Source organism: Denticeps clupeoides, chromosome 11 (genome assembly GCF_900700375.1).
Source record: "Denticeps clupeoides chromosome 11, fDenClu1.1, whole genome shotgun sequence".
Lineage (NCBI taxonomy): Eukaryota > Metazoa > Chordata > Actinopteri > Clupeiformes > Denticipitidae > Denticeps > Denticeps clupeoides.
Window position 1 is genome coordinate 4551203 of NC_041717.1, and position 19332 is coordinate 4570534.

General features: G+C 44.3%; 1 protein-coding gene across 2 annotated transcripts; it reads right to left on the reverse strand.

Moving 5' to 3' along the window:
• Positions 1–684: 684 nt before the first annotated feature.
• Positions 685–19110, reverse strand: mapk4 (mitogen-activated protein kinase 4). Of its 2 annotated transcripts, none has more exons than XM_028996141.1 (6): positions 18973–19110; positions 16749–17790; positions 5723–5867; positions 4517–4678; positions 3966–4167; positions 685–2888 (listed from the first exon to the last, which is right to left on the reverse strand). In XM_028996141.1, the coding sequence occupies exons 2-6, from the start codon at positions 17292–17294 to the stop codon at positions 1964–1966; spliced, it is 1980 nt and encodes a 659-aa protein (XP_028851974.1). In that variant the 5' UTR covers positions 17295–17790; positions 18973–19110; the 3' UTR covers positions 685–1963. The 2 variants fall into 2 exon arrangements, with proteins under 2 accessions (XP_028851974.1, XP_028851975.1); XM_028996142.1 differs by having other exon boundaries at positions 16749–17787; positions 18973–19089.
• Positions 19111–19332: the final 222 nt, after the last annotated feature.

The following is a 19332-nucleotide window of genomic DNA, read 5'->3' on the forward strand; positions in this document are numbered from 1 at the left end:
TCTCCAGACCCTTACCCAATGGAAAATCTACGGAGGGACCGGAAACACTGTGTTGCCCAGCCCGAAAGATCTGGAGAAGATCTGTATGGAGAGGTAAACCAAAATCCCTTCTGCAGTGTGTGCAATATTAAGTTCTATTTTTCTATTCTATCTAAATACTTATTTTATGTAATAATATGCAAAGCATTTTTTAAAAAATCAAACAATGTGATTTTCTGGATGTGTACCTTCGATAAAGATTACAGATATCTCTCCATTCTTTGTAAGCGGGAAAACTTGAAAAACCCGGCAGTTTATCAAATACTTAATTTCCCTGACGTATATGCTCTCAAGAACGAATGGGCACAAATTCCCGCAAACTCCAAAAGATTTTGAATGCAATGTCTTTAACATTCATACGGGTAGAATGATCAGGTGTCCCAGGGGGATATTTTTTCACCTATGCTGATGTATGTTGCATTAGTCTGAATAAGAATAAAGTGCGTTTTGTTCATCCATGGAATGGAAGAGTTTCTTTTTTAAATATATAAATTAATAAAAATGTAACCCCTTTAAAATATTGTATTTAGCATGATCATCGCATTACTGGAATGCCCTTAATTACAAAACCTAAGCTACAGGATACCAAATATAATTTACTATTCCCTCAGTCTTTGAAAATTAGACATTGCAGGCAAAGCAATCTCAAAATAATTCAGCAAAATGTTTATAATTTTTCCCTTGCTTAGTAGCAAAAGTAAAAATAGTAGGTAAAGACAAGACACAGTACGGCCTACAAAAAATATAATAGGCCCAATAAACGCAATGCTGAAACAACTTTAACACATTAAGACATACAAGTCCTCTATTACAAAGTTTAAACACTGAATGTGCCATGCTAAAGGAAAAGCATTTAAAAGACAGAGCACAGCAAGATACAAAGGCACAGATTGTTTTTTTTTACAAAATTAGAGTAATAAACAGTATTAATAATAAAAGCAACACCAGTTATTATCAGAAATTAATTGAATTATTGCTGAATGGTATGTAAAATGTCTTGCTACAGTGTCACGCCAGTGCGGGTCCTTTAGGGAGGGTCGACAGCTTCTCTGGCAGTGTGAAGACTTTGAGAGTCCTGTGTTAATAGCATGTAATGTATGTTTGAATTAATTATGTCATTTGACATATTCATTAAAATACCTTGTAATATTAGTGTACATACAGTAAATAATATGATTGCACAAAGTGTTTAAACAGTGGAGTTAGAGAATTCAGCGCTGTGATGAGTTTGGCATTAAATGACAAGCCACTGATTGGTTGATTAGCCATAAGTTAATTAACATCTTAATTATCAGTCCTGTTGCCTTTAATTTCTATTTCCCTGCTACTAATATGCATATTGTGTTCTACTGAGTGCTCAGATATTGCTGTCGGAACTAATATTTAATGCTACAAATTGTAACACAAAAGTGACCGTGGTAACTCATGTTATATTAGCTAAAATTCAATAATGACAGGATAATTTAAACACAGTACAAATAACATACAGTAAGGTCAGTACGTATACTAAATACTACAATCATGGTGCCAATTAAATTAAGAAATAAATACATTCACAGTCCTGGACAAGTCCTGGTAAGTAGCCACACTCCCTGTCTAATGAAATGACATACTGACTTTTTTCTGTTCAAAACCTTTTTTTTGCACCACTGTGTACACCCCAACATAAAAATAAACGCAAGAAAAAAGATCACGTTCCTCGTAACTGCTTGATGTGGAAATAAACATTCCCGTCATGCAGAACACATGCCAATAAAGACTCCGCAGCACATTAGATAGGGATGATCACCCATGATAACAGCCCGCCCATTTCATTGTTATTGACCCCCGAAATTAACAGACAAGAGCCTCATCACCTGAGCAGGCCAGGACGCATGGACGTGCTTGCCCTTTGCTGTCTGTGGGAGCCATGAGGTTGAACCGTCTAAGGTGAAGTCTGTGCTGGGTGGTCCGATAGCCCTGGAACGCCATTTACTTTGGCTCGTTTGGAGCTTCCTGGCTCCGTTCCCAGCCCTTCGCCCTGACTGCAGAGTTTGAGTGCTCGCGAAATGAACACATCCAAGTCAAACTGGCCCTGTTCTGCTCCAGAAGGCGCGTGGTCCATCTGAAGGCAGCTGGAAGTGGACAGATTGTTGGAAGGTTGCGAGGATGGAGAAGAAGGCGAGGAGGGCAGAAGAGATGGTGGAGAGGATGAGAAATGGCAGGGGCTGATTCGGCTGTCGTCTCCCACAAACCCAGAGGTATGCAGCAGGGCAGCCGGTCGGCTGTAGGGGGAGCCGTTGGGGAGCAAGGTGGGAGAGAGGGGAAGTGGGGGAGAAGACGGGGCTGACAGGGGTTCCAGAGGTGGGCTCGGCGACTGCAGTCGAGACTGGGTGCTCTCCACCCATTGGGAGATCTCCTGAAAGAGGTCCCCAGTTTCTTCTGTGGACAAGCGATCCACAGCACCCCCTCTCGGGCCAGGGAGGCCATTGCGCTTCCAATGCGACAAGTCCAGGATGAGCTTGGGTTCGGAGTAGTGCTGAGGCTTGCCCTCCCTCCACGCTATCTTATCCAGGTACGACGGGGAGCCGACCTTGTAGTCACAGGAGCGGCCGCAGTCCAGCTCGGCATGCAGCCCACAGGCGCGATCCAGCGAGGAGTGCGACTGCTCCAGGTAGCGCTCTGCCGAGCTGCTGAGGGAATACTTGCGAGGGTCCACCTGAGCTTCCTCCAGCAGAGGGGAAGAGTTGGCCCTAGGGTCCTTCTGCACTTCTTCTCCCTCTGTGTCACCCATCTCCGAGATGCTCTGCATGCACTCACACCGGGACTGCTGCTGCCAGCACAGGTCTGGTGACAGGCTGCTCTCACAACTGAAAATGCACATTTAAAACCAACAAAGAAATCCTTAATGACCGGTAGTATTTTAATAGCTTGATATAGTGAGTTATCATTCATAATCATAAAACGGCTAAACTTCATAGCGTTAGTTTACTATGATGGCTTGATATAGTGATAGCTTGATATAGTGAGTTATCATTCATAATCATAAAACGGCTAAATTTCATAGCGTTAGTTTACTATGATGGCTTGATATAGTGATAGCTTGATATAGTGAGTTATCATTCATAATCATAAAACGGCTAAATTTCATAGCGTTAGTTTACTATGATGGTAATCTAAATGATGTATTTTAAAATGTATCTAAGCAAGCTGCACAACAGTACTACTTATGATTCAAATTCTATCAGTGTCCTATATAAGTCCACTGATCTAAACACGGTTAAGAGTCAGGGGTCTAAAGCGCTTTGTAGTAACATATACATTTTAATCCTAACAGGAGAAAAGTCATGTCTGTAAAAATGCTTCTTTGGAACTTGCCATTACCGTATCACTCCTGTGCATGTGAGATTGTGTAAAGACCCGCCCACCTCTGCATCTGATTGGCTTATCAAGTTTAACTCAACCTAAACCAATCATCATCATTTATGCGGTTGTCTCAACCCTAATCAAAGAAATTAAAAATGTCGTTCTTGTGGCTTAGAGCCTGGAAGGATGCTATTGTCGTAGGACGCGCCATCTGCTATTGTCACGTTGCAAATTTCTCTGGATAAGGGCATTTGCCAAATGCCTTAAGTGTAAATGAAAATGTAAATGTCAGTAATTGCAACTGTGCTGTGACAAAAGAAAGAGTAACTGGTTAGATGTCCTGTTACTGAAAAATTACTTTTTTCCGTAATGCCATAATTTTAACTTGATTAAAGTGGGACCAGAACTAGAAGTACTAGAACTAGATCAATTAGCTATTAATCATAAAATGAACACTACGATATGGAGGTTAATAAGCACCCTTGAGTTACTCTTACACGCTCCTTTGTGGCAGGTTTTTTTTAAAGTGACCTTCTGTGTATGCAATGGATATATATTCCTACAGTGAGCAGATCTCCTACCCAGGGCAGTGAGAAACCAGGGCTGGACTGTGCTCTGTGACTAGACTGTCGTCCAGCTCGTCCTCGATGCGGAAGGGCTGTGGCGAGACAGGCTCATCCTGGGGACAGGAGTAGTGCCGCAGGAACGAGTGGGAAAGGGCTGCTTCAGCTGTCAGACGATCCATGGGATTAAACGTCAAAATGCGTTCTAGGAAGTCAATAGCTGTGACAAATATGAAAACATGGAAGAAAGAGATAATTTGTTAATCCACAAAGCTAAAATGGTGTATGAACTCGAGGTAACTGAAAACAAGTCCCAATAAGTGATATACACAGTGAAGGCTCAATATTACCAAGAGAATAATGGTGAGTTAATAAAACTAAGGACCCAATAAAGTAATGCAAAGCATGCATTGTGGAGTCTATGCTCTTTGGTCTTCTAAATTGTCTTGGTTTAGTAAAACAGTCACTGTAAGGGAATAAAAACTATGAAAACTGACACACTGTTCCTTTAAGATACAGGGTTGGCCAACAGGAGAATAACCCCAGGGCGGTGATGAACAGTTTCTCACCCTCTGGTTCCACCTCAGGTAACAGATCCCGTAGTGACCTCCTAACCTCCCAGCCCTGGCTGACGTAAGAGGGCATGACCTGGAGCAGCTCCTGCCGATCCTCCTCCCTGAGGACAGGCACTGTGTCCAGGATCAACTGCATCTGCTCCAGCTCATGAGCCCCTGGAAAAAACACACACACAAAAGGACAAAACCACAATTTAGTTACATTTTAGTTTAATTAAAACTTGTATATCCATTGTGCCATCAAAGTGTTTAACAAATAGTAGGTACTGTAGTACTGTCCAAAAATGTTGATTTTTGAACAGGATTAAATTGTCATTATTGTTCAGTTTGGATCAGGTATCATGTAGTAACATTGACTTGTTTGCAATCTAAACTTTTGTCAACCCACTTGCAAATAGTTTTTTTTTTTAATTCCTTTTTAAATTCTATAAACAAGTCAATATTGTTTCACAAATGGCCAATGTCCAAATCTACAATCTTTGTCTGAACAGAAGATGAAAAAGAGTTCAAATGAAACATCTAGCATGTGCCAACAGGGGGCACTACAGGAACGATGACAAGAATAAAAGACTCCCTCCTGCTTTCAAATGTTTGAAAAGTTAACTGAATTTTCAGAATGTACTCAAATTCACTGTCAACAAATTTCAATGTGCATTTCATACATCAGATTATTCACATTTAATACTTCCACACAATGACACAAACCACGCCCTTCTCCCACAAAGCCATGCTGAATCCATCATTAGATGTGAAATCCGACTGAATTGAGCACTATGGCTTTGACCCTTATATACAGTACATGTTCCAGTTCACAGATGATCTTGCCCACATCCACATTATGTGTCATAATTATATTTACAGCATTTACCAGACGCCCTTATCCAGAATGAATTACAATCAGTTACAGGGACAGTCCCCCTGGAGACACTCAAGTCTTACCCAGAATTTTTTTCCAACAACTCCCACTGTACTACAGTATTTAAAGGGCATTGTCGAGCTGGTGGGTCTAAACGGTATACTCATCAGCTAAGCTAAAGGTCACCCCAAAAAACCTGCACACGCTGGGGCCTTTGCAGATAAGAGGTTGAATCATATTCATTGGCTTGAAATTCAATTCACTAATTAATTTGATGTAAACATGTAATCCAGACAGTCAAGGAACAAAATAGAAAAGACTCTCTGAATTTGTGACGTCCATACCTGCAAACAGCATCCGCCCTGTTAGCATCTCTGCCAGGATGCAGCCGGACGCCCACATGTCAATGGCCTTGGTGTAGTTGTTTGGAGAGAGGAGCAGACGAGGAGAGCGGTACCATTTCGTCACCAGTCCCTCCGACAGGTACCCCTGAAGGACACGGCAACAAAGAGCTGTTCTGTGTCTTTACGTCCTGTAACTGCATTAATCGATGACACTTTTTGAATACTAAAGAGGAGATGTGGGTTTAATTTCGGGTCATTCCAGTCATCCTGTCTCTGAGAAACTCCTCCACACACCTCTGATGGAACATAAAGAGCAGCAGTTGTAAAGAACAGTCAATCAGACGTTTCACCATCTAGAACCGTCTTCTGTAAGGCCTCGTCCACATGGATGTTCTAATACGTGTTCCAGAAAACATCGCATGCAGCGTTCATTTAACGTCATCGTAACGCACAGCCGACCGAACGCTGGTGCTCTGATTCGCTCCAATAAGCCGGAAAATGCACTCACCAAACGTTCAAACCCCACTTACTACCATTGTGTCCCTGAGCAAGACACTTAACCCCGAGTGTCTCCAGGGGGGGACTGTCCCTGTAACTACTGATTGTAAGTCGCTCTGGATAAGGGCGTCTGGTGAATGCTGTAAATAGGGGTCGTTTTTTTCTTTGTTGACCCACATTATTTAAGTAACATAGATTCAAATAATCAAATAAGTGTACACATGAGCGTATCTCGTTTTTCTATTGTCTGGGCTGGAGCTGGACCATGGCGAAACTTGTCTTACGGCCAGGCAATTGCTTGGCGGATTTGGATGTGTGCTTTGTTGACGGGTGAACACTCTCTTCATCTTCAGCTTTCTAGCAGATGCCTGAAGGATTTGGGGGAAACCGTGCCTGGCCATGTCATCGATAGTCCAGTTGATCCTTTTTTATAAACCTATATGCACAGTCTCTGTTGGAGCGCTCAGGGGTTACGTTTCACTGCATGTTCTACGTCTATAACTGAGCAAGTAAGAAATAAACTTCTTAAACGGAATCTTGGAATTCAAAATGCCCATCGGTAGGCTGCTTCTGGGACATCAGCCTGTAAAAGTCTGAAATTGCATTTCTAGTTGATCTTCAATTATTCAGTTCGCAGACGAAACCACCCGCGGGGAAAACTTGTCTTGCTCCTACAATTCTAGTCTTCACAACAGCTTTCCCAGTCGTACGGACAGCGGTTTGCAGAAAGAACCGCATGGACAAGCTGATTATTTCAGGTTGTGTCCAGAGGTGGATCAGGGCGTTAGCACGACTGTTAATCACTTGCTTTTCTTGACAGGAAATGATGGAGTGCCGTGTTCAATCTTTCATGTCGGTGCCACCCTACTTCTCGCTCTTCTTTCGCTCCCCTCCCTCGCCTCATCTCTCCGTTCCCACCACCCACGCAGCCCGAGTCCAGGTGATGAATTATTTGTGATGTCTGGCTGGGCGCGCTCAGTGGGGAGAGGAAGAGAGGTGATCTAGCGCAAATATTCAAGCCATCAGGATGAGCTGCCGCCAACTGGGGCTGGTCTCCATCCAGCTGTTCAGTCGGTGGGATCCATCAGGTTCATTCAGAGCCTGTACCCTCAAACACACACACTCGGACAGGGCTGATTTTATGCAACGCTCCGGCACCAGCACGGGGGCTTATTTTATTAAGCACTCTCACGCTGCGGGTTGGGGTATAAAGGCAGCATTCGAACAAGACGTTCTTTGACTGCGGGGCTGTTTGATGAGCTGTCACCGCGTACGCTGATCTCTGTGACGCTCTCGGCTCAGCGTGCCCGAGTCCCATGTGGATCCCGGTTTTGCTGTGAGACTATAAAGTTCCATGCCAGGCACAGGATGTACAAGACTGAATGTTCTCATGTCCGGTCGGAGTTAAATAGAGGTGATGAGGAACTGAGGCACATGACAAAATTGGTTAATCACGGTCCAAAGAGGAGGTGGTATCCTGCACCTCATTCAAATTTCAACACAGGACCATCCTTAATAATCCTGTGCCACTGGCTCGCCTAATAATTGCATTATTAGAGGCACTCACAATTTCAGTTCATTTGACATTTACAGCATTTACCAGACGCCCTTATCCAAAGTGTCTTACAATCAGAAGTTAAGGGGACAGTCCTACTGGAGACACTCGGGGTTAAGAGTCTTGCTCAGGGACACAATGGTAGTAAGTGGTAGTAAGTGAGTTGCATTGAGATATTTTGTAGATATCATAGTAATTCATAATTACTGCTGTTATTATTGGTGCGGATCACAGAGAGGCCTGCAATACAATGAAAGTGAAGTGATTGTCATTGTGATACACTGCAGCACAGCACACGGTGACACAATGAAATGAGCCCTCTGCTTTTAACCATCACATTTGGGTAGCGCAACGTGTTTTTAAAGTGGCCTACAACAAATGCACACACTGGTATTTGAGTGAAAATTCAAAACGCGACTGCTTTGGGAGTAAATCTGACACGGAACATCCACACCATGCATGTTGTTGTAGGATAGTAGAATATATTAATTCTGTTTTTGCTTAAACAACAATAAAAATTGTACAAAGTTGGTCTTCCACCATGTGCACTGTCATCAGCAGAAAATATGTCTGATAAACAATGTATTTCACCATCCGCACTGATTACTCGACTACTGTCTGTACAATACGCCGGTACTTGGAAAGGTTGGAAAGTACAGAGCAAGTACAGAGCAAGGCATCTGAGACTGATCACCCACGGTCCTGAGCCCACTCACATGGGCTCAGTTGGGGTCAGATTTACAGGGTTGATTTGACATGTATTTCAGATCATTATCCTGCTGGGACACCGAGTGAGGACCCAGTTTTCCTGGTGAAGGAAGTCAGGTTTCTTGTTGTCCAAAAAATCAGTTCTCAGATGATAAAATGTAGTATCGATTTTGATATCAATTAGCACTGGTATCGATACTTACATTCTTGCATCTGACGGTTCGCAGAGAGTGCCGGCAGACTACAACAATTTTCAACAGGCATTGCAGCGGGCAACCCAATGTTTACATGAGAAATACTAAACACTAAAAACAGCATCAAGCACAAGCTCCATCTGGAAGTATTTCGGAGATCGACCAGATGAACAGTGTTCAATCACTTCACTTTCTTTCTAACATTTACAACATTTATCAGATGCCCTTATCCAGAGCGACTTACAATCAGAAGTTACAGGGACAGTCCCCCTGGGTTAAGTCCCCCTTAGGGTTAAGTGTCTTGCTCAGGGACACGATGGTAGTAAGTGGGATTTGAACCTGGGTCTTCTGGTTCACTAGGCTACTACCACCCCTTCTCTTTCTTTCCCTAGCTGTTGGGAACCGCTGACCGCGGGGTTTTTTTCAAACTCTTGGTAAGACGATAATGTGGTGTTGTACATCTCTGGACACTCTCTGGAGAAATATCGTTTTTTTCCTGCGCGCTCCCACAGCGGCGCTAGCCACCACAGTCACTAAGGACTTTTATACCGCCGCCAGAAAATCACCAACGTGAATTATGTTCTGCACACCATCGATTCAATATCGTCCATTTCTGCATCGCGATGCATCGATTATACTCAACACCCCTACTAACTAGTGGTCAGAACTTTGAACATCAGTAATCAGTAACATTATCATATAATCAGGGAAGCATTTTTGTGTATTTGTGTGATTTTGTTCATGAGGTGTGTGTGTGTGTGTGTGTGTGTTGCATAAGTGGGAATGAGTGCCTTTTAGCACGTCCCTGAATTAATAGTTTCATAACCTCGCTAAACACTATCATCTATTGTAACACACATGCACACACTCTCTCTCAAACACACACACAGCACAAACACAAATAGTCAAACTGATTTACCATCCTGTCTTGAGACTGATTATGATCTGAAAGATTAATGTGGCAATTTACTGCTTCATTGTGCAGGTTTATTATGGCACGGAACACAGTGTGTAACCCTAGCTGGGCAGCAGGGGCCGTGTGAATGGGGGGCTTTGTCAGAGGCAGGATGGACTGGCGGGGGTTCAAGGGGTGGACGTAGAAGCAAAGAAGATGGGTGATGGTCACAAGGACAGAAATAACAGTGTGGTCAGGATTCTGTAGTGCCAACAATGGGGTGGCTGTGTGTCTCTATACTGTACATGTGGTGAAAAGATGTTCCCAGAGGATAACAAAGTGCTCAATGTCCTCATGCTCCAGTCAGCATGAGCCCAAATCCATCATCAACGCTCATCCGGAGGTCAAAGGACAGAGGTGTCCTTTGTTGGCAGCTTGTCTCATAGTGCATGAAGTAAACAGCTACTTTAGGCCATTATTGTTAAAATCATACTAAATACACCATCTTCCACCATTATTGACACCCCTTATAAAATGAGTGAATGGGGTAGAAAAAAAAAATCCCCATTTGTTCAAGTACTGTAAGAATGGACATCGCGGGAGCCTGCTTTGTCTTGCATAACAGATGTCTGCAGGGGGAAGTGTAACATTCCTGTGTCGACGGTTGTGGGTGAAGATTCGACACCCCGGTTTTTACATGTCTTTTGTCCGACGTCAACGTGCGAAGTATCAGCCGTCAGGACCGCCCACCCTCTTTGTCTTCACCAAATGGGAGGCACCGGGGGCGTGACATCAGAAACAACAGGTTCTGATTGGTCAGTGACAACTTCCTGTAGGCCAGTGACAACTTCCTGTAGGCCAGTGACAACTTCCTGTAGGCCAGGGGTATAAATGTCTGCACACATGTGGAAAAGGGACCTCTGAGCTATCTTGCTCAGGGGGGTTTCCCTCTCTTTCCCTTCTCTTTCTCTTCTCCCTCTTTACTCTTTCTTCTCATGTTTACTTTCTCTGTAACCTTGGTACCTTTTTACATTCAATATTCACATGTAACTACAATAATTATTTACCGGTGTTAATAAATTAGAAACTGTTCATTTCTAACCTCTGTTGTGCCATGCCTCTTTCTGCCAGGTAACATCAAATTGGAGTGGTTGAATACAGTGCTTTGTGTGGAGGGAGAAAGAGTTTTTTCTACACACTCTATTCTCTTCTCCAACACCACATGGTCATAAATGTGCCTTTTTACAGTACCATTCTGTTGATTGAACTTTGTGGGTTACAAATATGAATGCTAATGTCATCAACTGGAATTGTATTAAACTTGCCTGGAAGTGAACCCATGGTTCTCAAACATTGAGAAGGATGATAAGAGAGGCTAAATGTCTCACCATTGGGGAATTGAAAATAATTATTTTCAAGGCCTGGAGTAAACAAAACGTTACTACAACTGATTGGAGCTGCATTCTAATGACAATGTATTTTAAAATGAAGTGAAGGTGGGTTTAGTGCTGAAAGAAGGATGCTTATAATCAAAAGAATGTTATGTCAAATATAGCAGAGATTTTCCTTGGAAACATTGTTAGGGCACATGGCATCATGGATTCCAAACTCGACGTTGATGCAAAAGATTTTACTCTGTACTAATTGTGATACTACAGGGGGAGACAAAAAACAATCACTGGAACTTTTTAATAATTTCGTAAAAATACTTTTTTAATATTCAAAATTAAGAGATGAAGAATTAATTCATTTAAAAAAATAATTAATAAATATATATATATATATCGATAAATAAATGAAAGAAATGTATTTTCATGTTTTTGAGCAAAGACGCAGTCATTCTTAGATTTAACTTACTTCAACTATTGCTTTACAGTGGCAATTAAAATATTCATATTACATTTGAACAAAAACTTTACTCTCCTCTCAAAACTCGGATTGTTTCAAATGCTTTGCTAAATTTGCTGTGCAGCTTGCGTTGATAGTGACGACTTTGAAGCACTTTTTGTAATCAGGCTTGTCCACAACACTTGGTTTTCCCCATTCATCTGGTCAATCTCCGAAATACTTCCAGACAGAGCTCGTGCTTGATGCTGTTTTTACTATTTCTCATGTAAACATTGGGCTGCCCGCTGCACTGTGCAGATTATAATGATGAATGAAAGGATAATTGACCAAATGAAGCTGTGACCAACAGCTGGAAGTAAGGTAGGGAATGATATAGACAAATATCAAGTTCACATATAAAAAAACTGTCGCACAGTTTTGACACCCATTATAATCTGCACATGTTGACACAATGAAATGTGTTAACCATCATCCTTGGTGATAGTGCTGCACGATTAATCTAATCGCAATCGTAATCGCGATGTCAGTCTGTGCGATTACATGAACGCGAAAAGCTGTGATTTAAATGATTAGTACATGGATTGGATCGGCAACATATCCGATCCATTCTCTTAAAGTTGTCATTCACTTCAGTCGGATGTGACGTATTTGGTCACATGACTTTCGATTCGGAGACATATGGTTAGATGGCGCATGACGCGCTGCATCGTACGTCAACGTCGCCGCCATATTGCGATAGGCTCTGCTGTGGCGTGAAGCATATACATGTCTATGGAGAGAAGTGCAAAAAAAATGCCTCACTCTTGTGCTGCTTGGGGCTGTACAAACCGCTGTACGCTCCAAACCAGATCACGGGGATTACATTTCATAGGTAAGGCTGGACAATTGTTTTGAATATATTTGGCCATTATAAAAATCCCGTTTTATAAGTCTTAACCTTAGCTAAGCTAGGCTAAGCTAGCGAAGCTATGCATTCCTGTGTTCAAGTCAGCCTCCAAACAACGTTTTGGCTAAACTTAGGCATTAACTATTTAGACTGTTCTTAGCTGTTTAGTTAACTTTTCTCAAACTTTGAAGGTTTCCTAAAGAAATTCACCTCAGTTTACACATCTTAACCTTAGCTAAGCTAGCAAAGCTATGCATCCCTGTATTCAAGTCAGCCTCCAAACAACATTTTGGTTAAACATAAGAACTATAATACGGGATTTTATAATGGCCAAATATAATCAAAACATTTGTTTAGCCTTACCAGGGTTTGTCGTTCGACAGTAATGTAAAAGAGTTTTTGTGATTTATTTAATTTTGTAGAATATTATATTTTGAAAGCACAGGGCATTTCAGGTTGTTATAAGTAGTTTGTATGTTTCACTTTGAAATTAAACATTTCACTATTAGTATGCGACATTTCATTGATATACAAGCAAGTGTCCTTTATCATATCGCAATCGCATATCGCAATATTGATCTCAATAATCGCAATAGGTCTTTTTCCCCAAATCGTGCAGCCCTACTTGGGCAGCCATGAAACCTTCTGCCCGGGGAGCAGTTTGTGGGGATGGTGCTTTGCTCAGTGGCACCTCAGTGGAACCTTGGCAGATTTGATTACGGCAACCTTCTGATTACGGGGGAGCTTCCTTAACCGCTAGGCCACCACTGCCCCTTAGTGATGGGGAGTTCTCTCTTTTCACTGGCTCTTGTGGCATTCGTAGCCTCATATTTTAGCCTTACTTGTCAAATATGAATGCTTTCTGTGTTGATAAATATTTGCCAGGTAAGGCTAAAATATTTAGTTACATATGATTATGTAACTAAATACAAAATTAATGCGCTGCATAGTGCTGCATCAATATTGAGGCATTGATAATCATAATTGAATAAAATCGTAAGACCAGTGAAGGTTCACACCTCTACTAGTTATGGGGATAAAGTAACTTGTGTAATCAAAACGTCCTGTGCATCATGTAGAGAATCAATGCATAGGTGGTATTATAGCTGGTGGTATTACGCACTGTGGTATTACAGCTGACACGACGGGTGGGAGGTTTCAGGTAACTACTCACTATTACTCACTATCATCTCAGCAGGCGCATTGTGGTATTACAGCTGACATGACTGGCGGGAAGTTTCAGGCAACTACTCACTATTAGTCACTATCACCTCAGCAGGCGCACTGTGTTATTACAGCTGACATGACTGGCAGGAAGTTTCAGGCAACTACTCACTATTAGTCACTATCACCTAAACAGGCGCACTATGATATTACAGCTGACACGACTGGCGGGAAGTTTCAGGCAACTACTGACTATTACTCACTATCACCTCAGCAGGCGCGCTGTGTTATTAAAGCTGAGGTTTCAGGCAACTACTCACTATTAGTCACTAACACCTCAGCAGGCGCACTGTGTTATTAAAGCTGACACGACGGGCGGAAGGTTTCAGGCAACTACTCACTATTAGTCACTATCACCTCAGCAGGCGCACTGTGTTATTAAAGCTGACACGACGGGCGGAAGGTTTCAGGCAACTACTCACTATTAGTCACTATCACCTCAGCAGGTACACTGTGTTATTAAAGCTGACACGACGGGCGGAAGGTTTCAGGCAACTACTCACTATTAGTCACTATCACCTCAGCAGGCGCACTGTGTTATTAAAGCTGACACAACAGGCGGGAGTTTTCAGGCAACACAAAAGGCAGCCATACTTCACAATTACTCACTATCACCTCAGCAGGCGCACTGTGGTATTAAAGCTGACACGACGGGCCGTCGTGAGGCAACTACTCACTATTACTCACTATCACCCTAGCAGGCACACTGTGGTATTACAGCTGACATGACTGGAGGAAGGTTTCAGGCAACTACTCACTATTAGTCACAATCACCTCAGCAGGCGCACTGTGTTATTAAGGCTGACACGACGGGTGGGAGCTTTCAGGCAACTACTCACTAATACTCACTATCACCTCAGCAGGCGCACTGTGGTTTTACAACTGACACGACTGGTGGGAGGTTTCAGAAAACTACTCACTATTACTCACTATCACCTCAGCAGGCGCACTGTGGTATTACAGCTGACACGACTGGCGGGAGGTTTCAGGCAACTACTCACTATTACTCACTATCACCTCAGCAGGCGCACTGTGTTATTAAAGCTGACACGACGGGCGGAAGGTTTCAGGCAACTACTCACTATTAGTCACTATCACCTCAGCAGGCGCACTGTGGTATTACAGCTGACACGACTGGCGGGAGGTTTCAGGCAACTACTCACTATTACTCACTATCACCTCAGCAGGCGCACTGTGTTATTAAAGCTGACATGACAGGCGGGAGGTTTCAGGCAACTACTCACTATTACTCACTTCACTCTAGGGTAACCACAGGGGTTCCACAAGGCTCTGTCCTTGGCCCCCTTCTATTCTCAATATACACTCGCTCACTTGGTCACATCATCCAATCACATGGCTTCTCCTATCACTCTTATGCTGATGACACCCAGCTCTATCTGTCATTCCCACCAGAAGATGCTACTATAGCAACAACAATTTCGGCCTGCCTCTCAGACATATCGGCATGGATGTCTGAGCGACACCTCCAACTCAACCTATCCAAAACCGAGATTCTGATCTTTCCGGGCAACAATTCTCCTCAGCAAAACCTTTCAATTCAAATTGGATCGCTATTGTTAACACCCACGGCATCTGCAAAAAGCCTTGGGGTTTGGATAGATAACAAACTGAGTTTGAACCATCATGTTGCTGCGATCTCCAGATCCTGCAGGTTCACTCTCTACAACATTCGCAAGATTCGGCCTTTTCTCTCACAACAGGCTACGCAGCTCCTCGTCCAGGCAATGGTCATCTCCAAACTCGACTACTGTAACTCTCTCCTGGCTGGAGCCTCTGCAGTCACCATAAAACCACTCCAGATGGTCCAAAATATGGCAGCCCGTCTCATCTTCAATCAGCCAAAATACACCCATGTTACACCTCTTCTTACCTCCCTCCACTGGCTCCCGGTAGCTGCTCGCATTGAGTTCAAATCCTTGATGCTTGCCTACAGGGCTGTAAATGGAACTGCGCCCTCCTACATCAACACACTACTACCTACATACACTCCTACACGCTCTCTCAGATCGGCAAACGAAAGGAGACTAAAAATTCCTTCTTCACGGGGTCTCCGATTCCAATCATGTCTGTTCTCCGTTGTTGTCCCTGGCTGGTGGAACAACCTGCCCTCCTCCACATGACTAGCCGAGACTATCACCACTTTTAAGAAGAAGGTGAAAACCCTCTTATTCCAAAAATATTACAGACAAATTTAACACATACACATGCATACACATTTAACAAACAAATACAAAATGTATAAATACATTATAATTTTTCTTAGTCTAGCACCCAACACTCTCCGAGCATGTTCTTCAATGACAAGTCTAAGCCTTATCAGGGCTCTTAGTTTGTATACTTGATATTCTATAGAAATCGAACGAGAATTGCTGGTGTCTTCCCATTGTAAGTCGCTTTGGATAAAAGCGTCTGCCAAATAAAGTAAAGTAAAGTAAAGTGACACGACTGGCAGGAGGTTTCAGGCAACACAAAAGGCAGCCATACTTCACAATTACTCACTATCACCTCAGCAGGCGCACTGTGGTATTACAGCTGACACGACGGGTGGGAGGTTTCAGGCAACTACTCACTATTACTCACTATCTCCTCAGCAGGCGCACTGTGGTATTACAGTTGACACGACTGGCAGGAGGTTTCAGGCAACACAAAAGGCAGCCATACTTCACAATTACTCACTATCACCTCAGCAGGCACACTGTGGTATTACAGCTGACATGACTGGCGGGAGGTTTCAGGCAACTACTCACTATTACTCACTATCACCTCAGCAGGCGCACTCTGTAAACCCATCATATGTATGCATGTACTAACCTTATTATGATGAAAATAGAACATGTCCAATAAAACGTGTACCAACTGCATACATGAACCACCGTTATAAAGTTTAGGGCCGCTTGGAAATGCACTTATTTTTCTTCATGTAAAAAAAGGTTGGTTTATAGCTTCTTTAAACAGTTCTGCTGGTTTCAACTGTACTTACTTTGTCAGAAAGAGGTTTCTACTCATCAGTGAAGCTTTTCACAACCATTTCCAACCACAACTCTTTTACAACATAAATAGGGTCCGGACTGGAGTTTTGACCCATGTGATGTTTTATTAATGCACTAAAAGGAGGACATTTCTACGTTAACCTAAACTTTTGAGTGGTAGTGAGTGAATATTAACAATATTTAACCATATTTCATTAAAACACTGACCTTATGTGAATAGTGTGGATCAACAATTCGTGCCAGGCCAAAATCCCCGATCTTTAGCAGCATCTGCTCAGTGTTGAGAAAGATGTTGGCGGGCTTGAGGTCGCGGTGGAGCACGTTGGCAGAGTGGATGAACTTCAGGCCCCGCAGAAGCTGGTAGAAGAGCAGGGTGGCGTGCTCAACGGGCAAGGGCCCCTGTTCAAGGAGACGCGCCAAGTCCGTCTCCATGCACTCCTGCAGAGCATAAAGGGCAGACAGCTGGCCGAGGTCACGAGGCAGCGGCTGGCCCCACGGCCCCAGCACCTCGAACACCCTCACCACGTTCTCGTGCTGGAGGCGGCGCGTGATCTTCACCTCACGCAGGGCGTGCTTCGTGCTGACCGCGTCCCGCAGCGCCAGCTTCTTCACGGCCACGCGGCGGCCCGTCCTCGTGTCCGCAGCGGACAGCACCAGTCCAGACGCGCCGCTGCCCAGGGGCTGCAGGTCCTGGAAGCGGCCTCCCAGCTCGAACCCGTACCGGACCGGCGAGGAGTAGCCATGTCGGGCCATCGCTCGCAGACCTGCCTCCGGGACCCACGTCAGCGAGGCTGCAGGAGGGCACGGTTCACATTGTAAACTGCCACCGAGCCGCCGGCGCTCATAAAGCGTTTTAGAAAGATGCGGCAGCGGCCCCTCCAAATGCTTTCAGCTCCACGCACTTCAGATACCAGCGAGGGCGAAGCAACTGGCGGGAGACAACTCAGGGCAAGTGTTTCCATAGCAACATCCCACAGACAGCGCCTTCTGTGCATACAGCGGAGCACCGCAGACTCCTACCGGACTGACCCCAGTTCTCGGCCGTCTTGGCAAATTGAGTTACATTACGGAGAAGGAATAAAAGGAGGGACCCGCCCCGCGGTAAATAAATCCCTCTGGTGGACATCACGCCTCGTTAGATCTGCTTTCGTGTCGGTGAGTTAATGAGCCCCGGAGTAATTCTTCCGGAATCGCCGCGCCTCAGATGGCCTTCTTCACTTCCACGCTGTCCCTTAATGTCCATTTCCTGCTGCGCCGAGACAGAGAGAGGGGACAACGTAAATCAATGTGTTGCACTTCTCCAATCCGGGTATAAAGTTTAACCACGGCAGTCCAAGCACAATGATCACCATGGCAACTAATACTAATTATTGTTAGTTGATGATTATGTAGGACAGAACAAGAGCATCTCTGCAAGTTTTTATTTTTGGGTTAGCCTTCTATTGGGGTAACAAAAGGTGCTAGGCAGAAACTGGAAGGCGGAGCTAAAGCCCTCGAAGAATACTGATTGGTTCAGACTCAGAGCATCGCTGATGCCCTACAGGACTGCCCTACAGGACATCTCAGCCGCTATTGCTTGTGCTCTTTAGACTGTTTGATTTGTTTATGGGCAGACCAGTTCAACCACAAAAAAAGGGGGTTGGGGGGAATCGCTGCTCCATTGCTGCTTCTCTCTGTGTGGTGTGAGATGATGTCACCAGGCTGCAACTGTGGTAGGTGTCTCTTCATGACAAAGTACCCTGAAGTCCTACCAAACACTCTGTACCATTCCACACACGGGCCAAAAAATAAGAACCTCAGATATGTTTATTACTAAACTTTACCACATGACAACAAATACCCAACACCAAGCTAAAAAAAAGATTTAAAAAAATCTGCAGGAACCTGGTTCTACGGCTCCACTTGCGATAGCATCTGTAGGTTCTGGGCAGATAAATAATGGCGATGTTTTAACCCAATAATGTTTTACCTTTACATTTTATCAAATAAAGTTGAAAGTTAACAGCATGTGCGGCAGAAGCGCCGTCAGCGTAATTTATGATCATATTCGGGAATAACGCCACATCCCAGCAGAACTCCGTGAATAAAGTGGACGATGAATAAATGCGTTTCCACGCGGCGCCCACTTGTGACCTGCCCACGGTCTCGGCGGCGGGGCTCTTTAAATGCCGTTTTTTGTGAACAATGACCCCCGTCGGCTCCGTTCCGCCGCGGGAACAATAGTGCTGCGTCTGCCTTTGTGTGGCGTCGCGGTAGCGCCCGCGTTACCCCGCGGCGGGTTTAAAACGGCCGGAATCGGGGGCGGAAGAGAGGAGAAAAGTTTCATCCGCAGACGCGGCCGGTCGCGATAAAATCTCCCGGCCCCGGCCATTCCGACAACTACGAAGGCGGAGACCGGGGACCGGGGACCGGAGAGCGGGGAGCGCCTTACCGGAGCGCCGCCCGCATCCTCGCCTGCTGTCGCCGTGTCGTGGCCGCTGTCGGCGCTCCGGGGCGACCTTTCTTTCCTCCCCTCTTTCTGTTGGACCGCGTCTTCTCTCTCTTTTTTTTTTTTTGCTTTGCCCCTTCTTGCCTCTCGCGTCTCCGATCCAAACTCCTGCCCCCACCACCCCACGCCACGCCACGCCGTGACGTCACGAGAGGAGCTGCCTCCGCACCTGAGCCCGAAAAACCATTATTTTACCCCAATTCCACCACTGGTTCATTCTAAAAACAAATGTAAGCGTAATAAACCTCTGGTTTTATTTAATTCTACAGAATTTACCACAATTTACTACTCTCTCATCTGAAT